Source organism: Gopherus flavomarginatus, chromosome 18, assembly GCF_025201925.1.
Source record: "Gopherus flavomarginatus isolate rGopFla2 chromosome 18, rGopFla2.mat.asm, whole genome shotgun sequence".
NCBI classification, from domain to species: Eukaryota; Metazoa; Chordata; order Testudines; family Testudinidae; genus Gopherus; species Gopherus flavomarginatus.
In genome coordinates, this window is record NC_066634.1 from 1,689,059 (window position 1) to 1,706,689 (window position 17,631).

The window sequence follows — 17,631 nt, forward strand, 5'->3', positions numbered from 1 at the left end:
GAGGCCAGTAGCATGGGGGGGGTAGTGGTTAAGCACATCCAGGAGTTCAGGAAATAGCCGGGATTCCAGGGCCCAGCTGGCATTTCATTCAAAGGCCCAGATCCAGGCAGCTCCCACTTCCCTTTAACTGCAAGAGAAAGGGCTCCCTTGTCAGCACCAACCCCTCTGCTGAGCCACTGGGCACCCGGGTTCTCTCCCGGCTCTGGGAGGGGAGTGGAGGCTGGTGGTTAGAGCAGGGGGGCTGGGAGCCAGGACTCCTGGGTTCTCTCCTGGCTCTGGGAGGGGAGTGGGGGCTGGTGGTTAGAGCAGGGGGGCTGGGAACCAGGACTCCTGGGTTCTCTCCGGCTCTGAGAGGGGAGCGGGGGCTGGTGGTTAGAGCAGGGGGGCTGGGGGCCAGGACTCCTGGGTTCTCTCCCCAGCTCCCACTCACTCCAGTCCCCTCCCCTCCCTGTAACCGGCCAGGCAGGGGAGCCAGCCATGCTCCGGCAGCTGGCGATTCGGGGTGCAAAGGCCGATCCAGCCGGCCGGGAAGCCTTCGATGGGGCCCACCAGGCCCGAGCGGCGGCGAAGACAAGTCTGGCGTGTCTGTAATCAAGGGGCGTTCCTCGCCGTGTGTGGTTCCTTTCCAGCGCCTGGCTCTGCGCCTTTAAATCCTCCCCCCATTGTTCCCATCTCTTGTGGTTTGAAGCATTTTATCCCAGAGCAGGAGGGATCTTTTCCCCCTACCATGTGCAGGCAGGGAAAGAAACCGTGGGCTGGATTTAGCAGCAGATTTCAGAGATTTCCCCCCCTCTCCTTGAGAGAAAACTTCTGGGCCTCCCAGAGGTGGATTTCCCTGCTTGGACTCGCCAGCCAGTTGGATTTCGAAGAAACGGAGTGAACGTCCAGCTTGGCTTTTGTTAGGCAATAGCCCTTGCAGCTGAGGCCGAAGTGAGAAACCAGCCACCACCTAGTTTGAAACCAACAAATCAGAGTTTACACCTGGTTTGGAACTTAGGAATCGGAGCTTCCAGCTGGTTTGAAACCGAGAGATCCTGGTTGACAATTGGTCTGACGCTTCCAAAGCAAGAGATCAGAGTCTACGAGTGAACTGAAACCGAGACAGCAGCCGATACGGCAGGTTTGTGACTTGGGAGCTTACAACCAGGCTGAAGCTAAGAAGGCAAGAAATCAGGACTGGTTTGAAACGGACGACGCCAGCAATCAGCGCTCGCGGCTGCTGGGGAGCTGAACACGGGAGTTTACACCGGATTTGAAAGGCACGAAAGAAGAATTCGGAGTTGCTGACCAGTCTGGATCTTCCTCCCAAGCAGCAGAAAATAAATTGGAGCCTGACTCCAAGAAGCGGTGACGCCCGGCTCCCAATGAGCGAGCTCTCCCTGGAGGAGATGGGTGGTGACAACTGATGGGAACCCTCCGAGGAGCAGAGCAGAGGGGAGAGTTTCCGAGGCAGGAGTCGGCCGGCCCAGGCGCCGTGGCCGGGGCAGGGAGAGACCCGCGAGTGGAGTCGAGGGATTGACTGAAGACGAGGAGGAGGAGGTCGCATTTGGCTGGGAACGGTTGCCAGCGCGGCCCACACGAAATCAGCTCTTGGCAACCGACTAAACCCTCCCGGGAGCGAAGAGGTTGGGGTTTGGCCAAGCCTGAGCTGGGGGAGCAGCTGCCTGTTGCCGTGGCTGCAGGGCAGCCCCCCCCAGTCCGGAGGAACCCCTGGATTTCGTTTTGGACGAGGGCTGCCCGAGGCCTTGCTGCGTGGCTCAGCCTGCGTGGATGGAAATCCCACGTGGGCTGGGTGTTTTCCCACCGTCCTCGCTCTGGTTTCATGGGCGGAGAAGGGGGTAGCGGATTTTGCAGCAAGCCGGTGGTGCGTGGGGTCCAGTGAGCCGGCCCCCAGACCCCAGCCTTGGAGAAAACGGCCCCCGACCTGTCCCATGCCTCCAGCCCCACGCTGACGGGGGAGCAGGCGTCTGCGCCCCCCTGGCGAAGGAGACCCACCCTCCGCTCTCTTGCCAGCCTCCGGGTTGGGATCGGACACCCCTGGCTGACGATGTGGCCCGAGATCCCCGGGGCTCGTGGGGGCCTGGGGCCGGCTCTTGGGGGGGACTGAGTCCCAGAGAGGGGGGAGGGAGGGCTGCAGACATGCAGAGGACCAGTATGATCGGGATCCCAAGCCTGGAGCAAGCCGGATCCTTCTCCCAGCAGTTCAAGGCCACGCGGTTCTCCTATCACCTGGAGAGCGGGGCTGGCGGGCACCGAGCTGGTAAGGGGGGGAGCGGCTAAAATCTGGGGGGAGGAGCATCTTCTGCATTCAGGGGGAACTTGTGTAGGGGTGATTGTCAAGTAGGGGAGGGGATTGGAAGTCCAGACTCCTGGGTTCTCTCCTGGTTCTGGGGGGGGAGTGGGGGCTGGTGGTTAGAGCAGGGCTGGGAGCCAGGACTCCTGGGTTCTCTCCCGGCTCTGGGAGGGGAGTGGGGTCTAGTGGTTAGAGTGGGGGTGTCCGGGACTGACAATTTGGGTGCCTTCTGCTGCAGTTTTTGGTGACAGGTAATGTTCAGCCCCCAGGTTTTCGATATTTGTCTCTTCCCTTGGACTCTGCCCTGCCCCCACCCAGTCTGTCCTGCCTCTGGGCACAGGGCATTACTGTGGCTTCTTGCCCTGGATGGCTGGCGGTGGAAGGGTCCCAGGGTGCTGGGTGGGCAGCCCCTGGTCTGAGACCATGTCTTATCACTGGGGGAATGGCTCTGTGACCCCCTTCCCCTCCCCGAGCCAGGGAGAGAACCCAGGAGTCCTGGTTCCCAGCCCCCCCTTCTCTAACCACCAGCCCCCGCTCCCCTCCCAGAGTCAGGGAGAGAACCCAGGAGTCCTGGCTCTCAGCCTCACCACCCCCTCCCCCCCCGACCGAGATCAACCCCTTGTTGTGCCAGGTGCTGCACAAATCCCCTGACTGATCAGGCCCCGACAGTTGCAGGAGACAATTCCTGCCCCAAAGACAGAGGTGGGAGAGGAAACTGAGTCACGGAGGAGCAAAAGAACTGGCCTAAGGGCGGGTTTACCAGATCTGGAACAAGACTCCCGGGGGGGGGGGGTGTCTGTGTGTCTGTATCTGTGTCTGTCTGTGTCTGTGTCTGTGTCTGTGTCTGTGTGTGTCAGTCCCGTGCGGACCCAGCGGGAGGGGACGAGCCCAGCTCAGGGTCTGGCTGGCTGTGCTGCCCTCCTCTTGCGACACGTTTCCAGCAAAACAAAACAACCACAATGTTGTTGTTCCCAATGGGCTCAGCTGATTCGGGATGCGGGAGACCCCGTGATTGTTCAGAGGAAGCTTGGTCAGGACTCCTGGGTTCTCATCCCTCCGGGAGGGAAGTGAGGCCCGTGGTTAGCAGCAGGAGCCAGGACTCCTGGGTTCTCTCTCCACCCAGGAGGGGAGTGGGGGCTCGTGGTTAGAGCGGGGGGGGGGGAGGGGAGCCAGGATTCCTGGGTTCTCTCCCCAGCTCTGGGAGGGGAGTAGGGGCTGGTGGTTAGAGCATGGGGGGCAGGACTCCTGGGTTCTCTCCCCACCTCTGGGAGGGGAGTGGGGGCTGGTGGTTAGAGCGGGGGGGGGGTCTGGGAGCCAGGACTCCTGGGTTATCTCCCCGGCTCTGGGAGGGGTGGGGGGCTGGTGGTTAGAGCGGGGGCCTGGGAGCCAGGACTCCTGGGTTCGGCGGGGGAGGGGCTGAGATGGAATGGCTCAGATTTGTGGTTCAGGCTGCAGTGGTGATATTTGCATATTACCCACACTCCCCTGCGTCTCCCCCCCCCCCAGTCCTGGGCAATCCTGACAGGCATCTCGCCTGTCCTGCTGACCCCCTCCCCCCCACAGGGCCCATCGCCAGGGCATCAGATCCCTGCCCCAACCTCCTGCACCCGCCCCCCATTTCTGGCTGCTGATGTTCATTAACCCTCTCAAGTCGCTGCTGCACAGGAGCAGCTAAACTTGGGGGGTCTGTGGGATTGAGGGGCCCTGGGAGGGGAGCAGGGGCTGCGGGTCGGGAGTGAGGGGCACCGGCAGGGCTGGGAGGGGAGCAGGGGCTGCGGGTCGGGAGTGAGGGGCACCGACAGAGCTGGGTGGGGAGGAAGGGCTGGGCTAGCAGGGCTGCGGGTCGGGAGTGAGGGGCACCGGCGGGGCTGGGAGGGGAGCAGGGGCTGCAGGTCGGGAGTGAGGGGCACCGACAGAGGTGGGTGGGGAGGCAGGGCTGGGATAGCAGGGGCTGCAGGTCGGGAATGAGGGGCACCGGCAGGGCTGGGGGAGGGGAACAGGGCTGGGTGAGCAGGGGCTGCGGGTCGGGAGTGAGGGGCACTGGTGGGGGGGGTTCTCTGAGCCCTGTCTCTCCCCCACACCCTCAGGCACAGGCGGGTGGGGCGGTGCCAAGGCTGACAAGGTTCTTACTAGGCAGCCAGGTGGGTGAAGTCACTGCCAGCACTCACTGGAGTTAAGGTGGCGTCGGGATACCAGGTAGAGCTGCGGGTCGGGAGTGAGGGGCACCGGCAGGGCTGTGTGAGCAGGGGCTGTGGGTCGGAAGTGAGGGGTACTGGCAGGGCTGGGGTGGGGCAGGCTGGGTGAGCAGGGGCTGCGGGTCGGGAGTGAGGGGCACCGGCAGGGCTGGGCTGGCAGGGGCTGCGGGTCAGGAGTGAGGGGCACCAGCAGTGAGAGATGATACCTCACCGGCCAGCCTGAATAGACAAAGGAAACTGAGGCACAGAGAAATGTGGTTACACAGGAAACCCAGGATAGAACCCAGCCAGCCCTGCACCCCATGGCCAGATGGGAGCTGGCGCCCCCCCAGAGGGAACAGGCTCCTGCCCCTTTCCCAGCCCCCCTACCCCAGCCAGTGCCCCCCAGAGCTGGATCAGAGCCGGTGTCCCCTACAGGGCAGGGCCCCATGCCCAGTTCCCTCCACCTTAAGCTGCGCTCCGGCCTAGCGGGATCCCTCCTGTTTGTGTCTCCTGGGCAGGGCCGTCACTAAGATCTGGGATCTCAGCCCCTCTCCCCCCCGACTTCCCCCTTCCTGCCCCGGTCCGAGCAGTGCGGCTGAGTGGGCCTGGGAGCCAGGACTCCTGGGTTCTCTCCCTGGCTCTGGGAGGTGGGGGCGGGGGGACTGGGAGCCAGGACTCCTGGGTTCTCTCCCCGGTTCTGGGAGGTGAGTGGGGCAGGACTGGGAGTCAGGACTCCTGGGTTCTCTCCCCGGCTTTGGGGGTGGGGGGAGTCAGGACTCCTGGGTTCTTTCCCCGGCTCTGGGAGGTGAGTTGGGGGGGGCTGGGAGTCAGGACGCCTGGGTTCTCTCCCTGGCTCTGGGAGGTGGGGGGGGGGCTGGGAGTCAGGACGCCTGGGTTCTCTCCCCGGCTCTGGGAGGGGAGTGGGGTCTGGTGGTTAGAGCGGGGGGGAGGGGCTGGGAGCCCGAATGCCTGGGTCCCCTGTTCCACCCTTCCTCCAAGCTCAGCCATTTTCTCCCTTGACCTTTGTGCCCCCAGACGAGGGGTGCACTGTGGGTGGAGGAGGGGAGCTCGGCAGCAGCTGGTGGGGGTTGAACATACTGGGGGGACCCCGCTAAGGAGCAGCGGGGGGGGCTGTGGAGAGGTGGGGGAGGGGGAATTGCAGAAAGGGGGCACTGGTGGGGGATGGGCAGGGCATACTTGGGGCAGGGGATGGGGGGCAGAAGGACCTCCCAGCCCCCTCCAACCCAGCACCCCCCTTCTCTTTTCCAGGCCCCCCGGGCCAGGGCTCCCGGCGGCTGGTCAAGAGTCTGTCCCTGGAGCCGCGAAGCGAACCCTGGCGTCCGGAGACTGCCCAGCGCCTCAGCTCAGACCCTGGGCCCCACAGCGACGGGGGGGAGCCCCGAACTGCCCTGCCCAGGCGGGCCCCGGGCCCCAAACCACAGGGTGAGTCCCACAGCGCGGGGGTGGGGCGCTGGGGCAGGTGCTGTGGGGACATTGGGAGTGGGATGCTGGGAGAGGGGCAGGGGGCTGGGGGAGACACTGCGGGGGAGGGGGCTGTAGGAGGGGCTGGGGGCTTGGGGCTGGGGGAGGGAGCAGGGGACTGGGGGAGACACTGCGGGGGAGGGGGCTGGGGGAGGGTCTGGGGGAGACACTGTGGGGGAGGGAGCTGTAGGAGGGGCTGGGGGAGGGGGCAGGACGCTGGGGGAGGCACTGGGGGGAGGGGCTGGGGGCTTGGCGCTGCGGGGGGGTCACATTAACTCTTTCCTCACTTTCCTTTACCAGTCCCGCCCAAGCCAGGTCACCTCCAGAGCGACCATCCCCCGCGGCCCCCGCCCCCCATCCCCCCACCCCCTTCGCGCCCCCTCCCAGCCAACCCCCGCCTGGGCCCCCGGAGCCCCCTGACGCTGCACCCCGAGGCCCAGGATGGAGCTGGCTCCATGGCCGTCTTGTCCCTCATTGAGAAGTTTGAGAGGTGAGTGCCCCCCCCCCCCCTCGCAGAGAACCCAGGAGTCCGGGCTCCCCCCCCCACCCCCGCTCTAACCCGCCAGACCCTGCTCCCCTCCCAGAGAACCCAGGAGTCCGGCCTCCCCCTGCTCTAACCCCCCAGACCCTGCTCCCCTCCCAGAGAACCCAGGAGTCCGGGCTCTCTCCCACCCGCGCTCTAACCCCCCAGACCCTGCTCCCCTCCCAGAGAACCCAGGAGTCCGGGCTCTCTCCCACCCCCGCTCTAACCCACCAGACCCTGCTCCCCTCCCAGAGAACCCAGGAGTCCGGGCTCTCTCCCACCCCGGCTCTAACCCGCCAGACCCTGCTTCCCTCCCAGAGAACCCAGGAGTCTGGGCCCCCCCCCACTCTAACCCCCCAGACCCCGCTCCCCTCCCAGAGAACCCAGGAGTCCGGGCTCTCTCTCACCCCCGCTCTAACCCGGCAGACCCTGCTCCCCTCTGAGAGAACCCAGGAGTCCTGACTCAGTTTCTCTTCCTCCTGCAGGGACCCTGTAATCCCAACCCCAGAGCAGCCACCCCCCCCCCACCAGCCCGGACCCCCTGACCCCTGGGGAGGCCAGCGCAGCAGATGTAACCCCCAAGCTACTGGCGCTTTGGGATCTGCCGGGGGGGCAGGAGTTGGGACCAGCCGGGCGGGGGGACCAGGCCCCCTGCCTGCCTCCCCCGGCCCCCAGCGGGAAACTGGCCAACCGGGACAGCGGCTTTGACAGCATCAGCTCCCCCTCCACCAGCGAGGAGCTGGGCTTCGGGGGGGACGAAGTGCAGGGCGACGGGGGGGGCATCCCGGGCCCCCCCCCCAGCCCCGACTCCGAGGTGGACAGTGACCTGGACGAGGGGAGCGGGGACGACGGGGAGCCGGGGCCGGGTACGGGGCCCACCCGGGCCGAGAGAGACAACGGGCCGGAGGTGAGATCTGAGATATCTGGTTCCCCCCAGTGCTCGGCTCCACTGCCAGGGAAGAGCCCCCATACCCCATTCCTTGCCCCTCAGCACCCCCCAGCACCCAGCCCCACTGCCAGGGGAGAGCGTCCCCTGCCCAGCCCCCTGCCCTGCTCTCTGCCCCATGGCACCCCCCCCAGCGCCCAGCCCCACTGCCAGGGGAGAGCATCCCCTGCCCAGCCCCCTGCCGTGCTCTCTGCCCCATGGCACCCCCCCCAACGCCCAGCCCCACTGGCAGGGGAGAGCCCCCCTGACCAGCCCCCTGCCCCGCAGCACCCTCCAGCGCCCAGCCCCACGGTGCCCCCCAGCACCTGGCCCCACTGGCAGGGGAGAGCCCCCCTGCCCCACTCCGTGTCCCATAGCGCCCCACAGCACTCGGCCCTGACTGCCAGCAGAGAGCGCCCTCGTCCAATTCCCTGCCCTGCCCCACGGCCCCCCCAACTCCCACCCCTGACTGCCAGGGGAGAGAACTGGTGGTGGGGGTTTCGGGCAAGGCAGATCTGTGTGTGTGAGGTGGGGACATAGGGGGCAGAGGCTTGGGGCGGGTGTGTATGGGGTTGATAGCTCTTTCTCTGCCCCTCTGCCCTCCCAGCTCACAGCCCCCCAAAAAGCCTTCCACATCGCCAATGAGCTGCTGCAGACAGAGAAGGCTTACGTCGCCCGGCTGCACCTGCTGGATCAGGTACCAGGAACTAGGGGGCTGGGAGCCAGGACTCCTGCGTTCTCTCCCAGTTCTGGGAGGGGAGCGGGGGCTGGTGGTTAGAGCAGGGGGCTGGGAGCAGGACTCCTGGGTTCTCTCCCAGCTCTGAGAGGGGAGTGGGGGCTGGTGGTTAGAGCAGGGGGGCTGGGAGCCAGAACTCCTGGGTTCTCTCCCAGCCCCGGGAGGGGAGTGGGGACTGGTGGTTAGAGCAGGGGGCTGGGAGCCAGAACTCCTGGGTTCTCTCCCAGCCCCGGGAGGGGAGTGGGGGCTGGTGGTTAGAGCAGGGGGCTGGGAGCAGGACTCCTGGGTTCTCTCCCCGGCTCTGGGAGGGGAGGGGGCGCTAGTGGTGCTCACTGGTTCCCCCACACAGGTGTTCTGTGCGCGTCTCCTGGAGGAAGCCCGCAGCAGAAGCTCTTTCCCTGGTGACGTGGTGATGGGGATTTTCTCCAACATCTGTTCCATCTACTGTTTCCATCAGCAGTTCCTGCTGCCCGAGCTGGAGAAGCGCATGCAGGAATGGTGAGTGAGCTATGGGCCAGGGGGTAAGACGTTGCCGAGATGCAGCCACCTCTGGGGCGAGGCGGCTAGGGAACCGCCGCACATAACGCCATATGGGGGACTGGCTGGCTCCGGGGAGTGGGGACTGGGACATGGGGCGCCAGCTGTGATGCCCCCCATGTACCCCCAGGGACAGGCACCCCTGCATCGGGGACATACTGCAGAAGCTGGCGCCGTTTCTCAAGATGTACGGGGAGTATGTCAAGAACTTCGACCGGGCCATGGAGCTCGTCAACACCTGGATGGAGCGATCCGCCCACTTCAAGCTGATTGTCCACCAGATCCAGGTGAGGAACCCAGGCATCTGGGCTCCCAGCCCCCCTACTCCAACCACTAGAACCCACTCCCCTCCCAGAGCCAGGGAGAGAACCAAGGAGTCCTGGCTCCCAGCCCCCCTGCTCTAACCACCAGGCCCCACTGCCCTCCCTGAGCCGGGGAGAGAACCCAGGCATCCTGGCTCACAGCCCCCCTTTGCAGATGGAGGAGGCCTGCGGGAATCTCACCCTGCAGCACCACATGCTGGAACCCGTCCAGAGGATCCCCCGTTACGAGCTTCTGCTCAAGGATTATCTGCAGCGCCTGCCCCCTGGCGCCCCGGACAGCAAGGACGCAGAGAGTGAGTGGGGTGCTGGGGTGTCTGGGCGGGCTGGCTGGCTAGGGGGCTGAGTGAGGGATCTATGGGTGTTGGGGGGGCCGGGCTGCTTTAGGGGAATCTGGGGGGGGCAGGCTGAGTGTGGGTCTCTGTGGGTATCTGGGGAGGGGGCATGCTAGGCAGGGGGCTCTTTGGTGTTCGGGGAGCTGGGTGAGGGGGCTCTGGGGGTGTCTGGGGGGCAGGCTGGGCAGGGGGGGTCTCTCCTGGACTCACCCCATCTCTCTGCCCCGATCGCAGAGTCTCTGCAGCTGATTGCGACGGCAGCGGAGCATTCGAATGCCGCCATCCGCAAAATGGTAGGATGGGGTCCGAGTGCGGGTCCCAGCCTGGGCGCTAGGGGGCGCTGTGCTGCGGGGAACGGGCAGGGCTGTGTAGGGGGATGACTGGGTACCATGGGGCTGGCCCGTCCAGCACTGAGATGCAGCCACCTCTGGGGCGGGGCGGCTGGGAACAGCCCCACATAACACGTCACAGGGAGGCTCCCCTGGCCCCGAGATGCCAGCTGGGGGGCAGGGCCGACCCCCGTTCTCGCCCCCAGGAACGGATGCACTCCTTGCTGAAGGTGTATGAGCTGCTGGGCGGGGAGGAGGACATCGTTAGCCCCACTAACGAGCTCATTAAGGAAGGCCACATCCTCAAGCTGTCGGCCAAGAATGGGACCACACAGGACCGGTACCTGATCCTGGTGAGAGACCCCTGGGCAGGCTGCCCGGGGCTGGGAGGGGGCCCTCTGACCCCTGGGTGGCTGCGGGGGGGGGGGCTGGCTGGGTGACCTCTGACCCCATAGTAGTTGGGGAGCTGGGTGACCTCTGACCCCTGGGCGGTTGGGGGGGCTGGGGGGGCGACCTCTGACCCCTGAGTGGTTGGGGGGCTGGGTGACCTCTGACCCCTGGGCGGTTGGGGGGCTGGGTGACCTCTGAGCCCTGAGTGGTTGGGGGGGGGCTGGGGGGGTGACCTCTGACCCCTGAGTGGTTGGGGGGGCTGGGTGACCTCTGACCCCTGGGCGGTTGGGGGGGCTGGGTGAGTGACCTCTGAGCCCTGGGCGGTTGGGGGGGCTGGGTGGGTGACCTCTGACCCCTGAGTGGTTGGGGGGGGCTGAGTGGGTGACCTCTGACCCCTGAGTGGTTGGGGGGGCTGGGTGGGTGACCTCTGACCCCTGAGTGGTCGTGGGGGCTGAGTGGGTGACCTCTGACCCCTGAGTGGTTGGGGGGGCTGGGTGACCTCTGACCCCTGAGTGGTCGGGGGGGCTGGGTGGGTGACCTCTGACCCCTGAGTGGTTGGGGGGGGCTGAGTGGGTGACCTCTGACCCCTGAGTGGTTGGGGGGGCTGGGTGACCTCTGACCCCTGAGTGGTCGGGGGGGGCTGGGTGGGTGACCTCTGACCCCTGAGTGGTTGGGGGGGCTGGGTGACCTCTGATCCCCTCTCTACTCCCTTCACCCCAGTTCAACGACCGGCTGTTGTGCTGCGTCCCGAAACTGCGCCTCCTCGGCCAGAAATTCGGGGTCCGGGCCCGGATCGACGTGGAGGGGATGGAGGTGGGTGGGGAGCGTGGCCCCCCAGGCCCCTGTATCCCCCCCTCCCCTGGGCCCCTGTGCCCCGGACCCCCCTCCCCTGGGCCCCGGGCCCCCCCTCCCCTGGGCCCCTGTGCCCCGGACCCCCCTCCCCTGGGCCCCAGTATCCCCCCCTCCCCTGGGCCCCGGACCCCCCTCCCCTGGGCCCCAGTATCCCCCCCTCCCCTGGGCCCCTGTGCCCCGGACCCCCCTCCCCTGGGCCCCAGTATCCCCCCCTCCCCTGGGCCCCGGACCCCCCCTCCCCTGGGCCCCAGTATCCCCCCCTCCCCTGGGCCCCTGTGCCCCGGACCCCCCTCCCCTGGGCCCCAGTATCCCCCCCTCCCCTGGGCCCCGGACCCCCCTCCCCTGGGCCCCAGTATCCCCCCCTCCCCTGGGCCCCGGACCCCCCCTCCCCTGGGCCCCAGTATCCCCCCCTCCCCTGGGCCCCGGACCCCCCTCCCCTGGGCCCCAGTATCCCCCCCTCCCCTGGGCCCCGGACCCCCCTCCCCTGGGCCCTCTGCCCCGGGCCCCCCCTCCCCTGGGCCCCAGTATCCCCCCCTCCCCTGGGCCCCGGACCCCCCTCCCCTGGGCCCTCTGCCCCGGGCTCCCCCTCCCCTGGGCCCCAGTATCCCCCCTCCCCTGTGCCCCGGACCCCCCTCCCCTGGGCCCCAGTATCCCCCCCTCCCCTGGGCCCCTGTGCCTTGGCACCCCCCTCCCCGGGCCCCTCTGCCCCGGACCCCCCTCCCCTGGGCCCTGGTATCCCCCTACCCCCAGTAACCACCCCGGCCCCTGTGCCCCGGTATCCACCCTCCTCCAGTAACCCCCCTCCCCTGGGCCCCTGGGCCTTGGTACCCCCCCTCCCCTAGTATCCCCCCCAGACCCCTGTGCCCGGTATCCCCCTGGGGCCCTGGGCCCTGTATCCCCTTCCCCCGGGCTCCAGTGCCCTGGTATCTCCACCTCCCCCAGGCCCCTGTGCCCCGGCAGCCCCCTCCCCCAGGCCCCAGTATCCCCCCCTCCCCGGTCCCCTGTGCCCCAGCATCCCCCCTCCCCCAGTATCCTGCCCCCCCAGATCAGGGGGGTCGGTGGGGGGTTTCTGACCTGGGCGCTCCCGTCCCAGCGTCTCTGTCCCGCAGGTGAAGGAGTCAAGCGGCGTCAACCTGCCCCGGACCTTCCTGGTGTCAGGGAAGCAGCGCTCGCTGGAGCTGCAGGCGAGGTAGGGGGACTGCCCCCCCGGTGTCCCCCCTGTGCCTCTGATATCCCCCTGCCTCTCCCTGATCTCCCCTCTGCCCCCCCGTATCCTCCCTGCACCCCTGATAGCCCCCTGTGTCCTTGATATCCCCCTGCCTCTCCCTGATCTCCCCTCTGCCCCCCAATATCCCCCTGCACCCCTGATATCCCCCTGCCTCTACCCAGTCTCTCCTCTACCCCCAATATCCCCCTGCACCCCTGATATCCCCCTGTGCCCCCAATATCCCCCTGCCTCTCCCCAGTCTCCCCTCTGCCCCCCCATATCCTCCCTGCACCCCCGATATCCCCCTGCCTCTCCCTGGTCTCCCCTCTGCCCCCCTGTATCCTCCCTGCACCCCTGATAGCCCCATGTCCCTGATATCCCCCTGCCTCTTCCTGGTCTCCCCTCTGCGCCCCCGTATCACCCCTGTGCCCCTGATATCCCCCTGCCTCTTCCTTGTCTCCCCTCTGCCCCCCCGTATCACCCCTGTGCCCGATATCCCCCTGACTCTTCCTGGTCTCCCCTCTGCCCCCCTGTATCCTCCCTGCACCCCTGATAGCCCCATGTCCCTGATATCCCCCTGCCTCTTCCTGGTCTCCCCTCTGCCCCCCCCGTATCCTCCCTGCACCCCTGATATCCCCCTGTGTCCCTGATATCCCCCTGGTCTCTCCTCTGCCCCCCCTGCACACCCCCAGTATCCCCCCTGTGCCCCCGATATCCCCCTGCCTCTCCCTGGTTTCCCCTCTGCTCCCCCCGTATCCTCCCTGCACCCCTGATATCCCCCTGTGCCCCCAATATCCCCCTGCCTCTCCCTGGTCTCCCCTCTGCCCCCTCCGGTATCCCCCCTGTGCCCCCGATATCCCCCTGCCTCTCCCTGGTCTCCCCTCTGCCCCCCCGTATCCTCCCTGGACCCCTGATATCCCCCTGTGTCCCTGATATCCCCCTAGTCTCCCCTCTGTCCCCTCTGCCCCCCCGGTATCCCCCCTGTGCCCCTGATATCCCCCTGTGCCCCCAATATCCCCCTGCTTCTCCCCGGTCTCCCCTCTGCCCCCCAATATCCCCCTGCACCCCTGATATCCCCCTGTGCCCCTGATATTCCCCTGCCTCTCTCCAGTCTCCCCCCGTCTCCTCCCTGCACCCCTGATATCCCCCTGTGTCCTTGATATCCCCCTGCCTCTCCCTGGTCTCCCGTCTGCTCCCCCATATCCTCCCTGCACCCCTGATATCCCCCTGCCTCTCCCCAGTCTCCCCTCTGCCTCCCAATATCCCCCTGCACCCCTGATATCCCCCTGTGCCCCTGATATCCCCCTGCCTCTCCCCGGTCTCCCCTCTGCCCCCCCGTATCCTCCCTGCACCCCTGATATCCCCCTGTGTCCCTGATATCCCCCTAGTCTCCCCTCTGCCCCCCATCCCCCCTGCACCCCCCGGTATCCCCCCTGTGCCCCCGATATCCCCCTGCCTCTCCCTGGTCTCCCCCCACCCCCTCGGTATCCTCCCTGCACCCCCAGTATCCCCCCTGTGCCCCTGATATCCCCCTGGGCCCCCGATATCCCCCTGCCTCTCCCCAGTCTCCCCCCTGCACCCCCAATATCCCCCTGCACCCCCCAGTATCCCCCCTGTGCCCCTGATATCCCTCTGCCTTTTCCTGGTCTCCCCCCTGCCCCCCCGTATCCTCCCTGAACCCCTGATATCCCCGTGCCCCTGATATCCCCCTGCCTCTCCCCAGTCTCCCCCCTGGGCCCCCAATATCCCCCTGCCTCTCCCTGGTCTGCCTCCTGCCCCCCGTGTATCCTCCCTGCACCCCTGATATCCCCCTGCATCCCTGATATCCTGTGCCCCCGATATCCCCCTGCATCTCCCCAGTCTCCCCCCTGCGCCCCCAATATCCCCCTGCCTCTCCCTGGTCTCCCCCCCACCCCCCGGTATCTGCCCTGCTCCCCCTGATATCCCCCCCGCCTGATATTTCCCCCTAGTCCCCCCCAGGCTGGTGTCCCCTCTGCCTCCCTCCACAGCCTGGTTATTCCCTCCCCCCATCTACCCCACCCCCATTAACGCCCCCCGTGTTCCTGTTTCTACCCTTTAGGACGGAGGAGGAGAAACGCGACTGGATCCAGGTACCTGGGGGGGCCGTGGGACCGTCCCCCTTTCTCCACCATGGGGTTGACCTGGGGGGGGCAGGGGGGAGGAGGGAATTCAGCTCAGTCACCTCTCTCCTGCCCCCCACAGCCCTTCCCAACCCCCTATGAGTGGGGAGGGTCCAGGGCCCCGGGGAGGATGGGTGGAGGGGGGCTGCCAGGGGAGGGGCACCTCCCTCCCCTTCTCATTCCCCTGCCCCCCAGGCAATTCGGGCCACGATCCTGAAGCTGGAGCAGATGCCAGTGGGAGCTGCCCCCCGGGAAGAGGAAGAGCCTTGGGCTGGATCGCCGGTGAGCGCACACGCGTGTGTATATGTGTGTGTGCGTGTGTGGATGGATGAGTGTGGGCGGGACATGGGGGTGCAAGTGCAAGACCTGTGTGTGTGTGTGTGTGTGTGTGTGCGCACGCGCAAGGGTGGGGCCTGTGTGTGCACGTGCAAGGGCAGGACCGGGGGTGTGTGCGTGCGCGAGGGCGGGACCTGGGGCTGTGCGTGGGAGGGCAGGACCGGTGTGCGTGAGGGTGGGACCTGGAGGTGCACATGTGAGGGCAGGACCTGAGGCTGTGAGGGTGAGACCTGGGGCTGCGCGTGCAAGGGAGAGACCTGGGGCTGCATGTGCAAGTGCAGGACCTGGGGGTGCACATGCGAGGGCAGGACCTGGGGGTGCGTGTGCGCGAGGGCAGGACTGGGGCTGCGCGTGCAAGGGAGAGACCTGGGGCTGCATGTGCAAGTGCAGGACCTGGGGGTGCGTGTGCGCGAGGGCAGAACCTGGGGATGCACGTGCGAGGGCAGGACCTGGGGGTGCACGTGGGAGGGCAGGACCTGGGGGTGCGTGTGCGCGAGGGCGGGACCTGGGGCTGCAAGGGCAGGACCGGTGTGCGCGTGCGAGGGCGGGACCAGTGTGCGCGTGCGAGGCCCCCGTGCCGCTGTCCTCATGCAGGGCCGGGAGCTGGGGCGCCGGGCGCCGACGCCGATCCGGGAGAAGGAGGTGACGCTCTGCATGCGGTGCCAGGAGCCCTTCGCCGCCCTCACCAGACGCCGTCACCACTGTCGGGCCTGCGGCCGCGTGAGTCCCAGGGGCTGGCGGGGGGAGGGGCCCAGGGTCCCCCCCTTGGGGTCCCCCCATCTCACGCTCCCCCCCCGGCCCCCCAGGTGGTCTGCGGGAAATGCTCCGAGTTCCGGGCCCGGCTTCTCTACGACAACAACCGGCCCAACCGGGTCTGCGGGGGCTGCTTCGCCGCGCTGCACGGCCCCCCCGGGCCCCCCGGCCCCCCACCGCGCCGCCGCTCCATCCTCGAGGTGAGCCCCCCCCGCTGTGCCCCCCCAGAACCCCTGCCCCCACCCCGCTGCCGCTCCATCCTCGAGGTGAGTCCCCCCCGCTGTGCCCCCCCAGAACCCCTGCCCCCACCCCGCTGCTGCTCCATCCTCGAGGTGAGTCCCCCCCGCTGTGGCCCCCCGTCCCCACCCCACTGCCGCTCCATCCTCGAGGTGAGTCCCCCCCACTGTGCCCCCCCGACCCCACCCCGCTGCCACTCCATCCTCGAGGTGAGTCCCCCCCACTGTGCCCCCCCGGACTCCCCACCCCGCTGCCGCACCATCCTCGAGGTGAGTCCCCCCCGCTGTGTCCCCCCAGAACCCCGACCCCACCCCGCTGCCGCTCCATCCTCGAGGTGAGTCCCCCCCCACTGTGCCCCCCCAGAACCCCTGGCCCCGCACCGCCCCCCCGCTCTACCGGCTCTTTCTGCCCCCGCAGAAGCAGGCGTCGGAGGCGGCCGAGCGCAGTGTCGTCTGCAGCTTCCTGCACTACGTGGAGCCGGGCGCCAAGGCCTGGCACAAAGGCTGGTTCGTCGTCCCGCAGAGCGAGCCCCTGGTGCTCTACCTGTACGGGGCCCCCCAGGTGGGGCCCGGCCCGGCCCCCCACCCCACAGCCCCGCCCCGGCCCCCCACGCCGCCCCGCGCCCCTGCCTGTGTCCCCCACAGCCCCGCCCCGGCCCCCCACGCCGCTCCGCGCCCCTGCCTGTGCCCCCCACAGCCCCGCAGCCCCGCCAGTGTCCCCCACAGCCCACAGCCCCACCCCGGCCCCGCACGCCGCCCCGCGCCCCTGCCTGTGCCCCCCACAGCCCCGCCCCGGCCCCCCACGCCGCCCCGCAGCCCCTGCCTGTGCCCCCCACAGCCCGCAGCCCCTGCCTCTGCTCCCCCCACCCCACAGCCCCGCCAGTGTCCCCCACGCCCACCTCACAGCCCCTGCCTGTGCCCCCTATGCCCGCCCCGCAGCCCCTGCCTGTGCCCAACGCCCGGCCCACAGCCCCTACCTGTGCTCCCCCCACCCCACAGCCCCGCCAGTGTCCCCCACACCCACCCCACAGCCCCTGCCTGTGCCCCCTATGCCTGCCCCGCAGCCCCTGCCTGTGCTCCCTGTGCCCGCCCCGCAGCCCCTGCCTGTGCCCAACGCCCGGCCCACAGCCCCTACCTGTGCTCCCCCCACCCCACAGCCCCGCCAGTGTCCCCCCACACCCACCCCACAGCCCCTGCCTGTGCCCCCTATGCCCGCCCCGCAGCCCCTGCCTGTGCCCCTGACGCCCCACAGCCCTGCCAGTGCCATGCCCAACCCGCAACCCCTGCCTGTGCCCCCCACAGCCCCTGCCAGTGCCCCCACACCTGCCCCAGTCTCTGCCAGTGCCCCTATGCATGCCCCACAGCCCTGTCAGTGCTCCCACGCCCGCCCCACAGCCCTGTCAGTGCCCCCCACTCCCGACCCACAGCCCCTGCTAGCCCAGCCCCTGACCCCCGTCTCTCCGCCCCCCAGGATGTGAAGGCCCAGCGCAGCCTCCCACTGATCGGCTTCGAGATGATGGGCCCGGACCCGGGCACGCGGCTCGACCGGCGTCACTCGTTCGCCATCCGCCAGAGCCAGCTGTGCTGGCAGTTCAGCGCCGAGTCGGAGGGGCTGCAGCGGCGCTGGATGGAGGCCCTGAGCCGGGCCGGGCGGGGGGAGCTGCCCCCCGCGCCCAGGCCCATCCCCGAGGCTGAGGAGGGGGCCGAGGGCACCTGACGGCGGCGCTGGGGGGCTTGACTGGACACTGTCCCCCAACGAACGATATTTGAACTGTCCTCAGGCACTTTGAGACGCCCCCTCGCGGGGCATCGCCTCAGCGCTTGGCCCCCGGACGTCTGGGCTCCTGGCAAGCCCCCCCCGGGGGCACTGGCTTCCATCCCGCCCTGGGGCAGGGATTGGCTGACTGGGGGGGGCAGGGAATGGGGCCTGTCCCTCCCCCTCCATCCCTTCATGCACCAGGCAGAACCCCACACGTGCAGGCCCAGCCGTTACCTGGTGTAACCCCCACCCCCTATGTTCCGCTGCGACCTGCCCCCCCCCGCGGGATCTAGGGGCCGG

At 68.3% G+C, this 17,631-nt stretch overlaps 1 protein-coding gene across 1 annotated transcript; it reads left to right on the top strand.

Annotated features, from left to right (window-relative positions):
* Positions 1 to 462: 462 nt before the first annotated feature.
* FGD1 (FYVE, RhoGEF and PH domain containing 1) lies at positions 463 to 17,578 on the top strand. The gene is given in 19 exon segments (XM_050927424.1): positions 463 to 2,260; positions 5,740 to 5,913; positions 6,253 to 6,442; positions 6,961 to 7,087; positions 7,089 to 7,382; positions 8,008 to 8,097; positions 8,486 to 8,634; positions 8,804 to 8,960; positions 9,151 to 9,289; positions 9,563 to 9,621; positions 9,864 to 10,010; positions 10,768 to 10,860; positions 12,009 to 12,088; positions 14,187 to 14,217; positions 14,443 to 14,529; positions 15,178 to 15,303; positions 15,390 to 15,536; positions 15,991 to 16,134; positions 17,044 to 17,578. Coding segments are annotated over 19 exon segments (2,586 nt in total). The 5' UTR covers positions 463 to 2,154; the 3' UTR covers positions 17,290 to 17,578.
* The last annotated feature ends 53 nt before the right edge of the window (positions 17,579 to 17,631 follow it).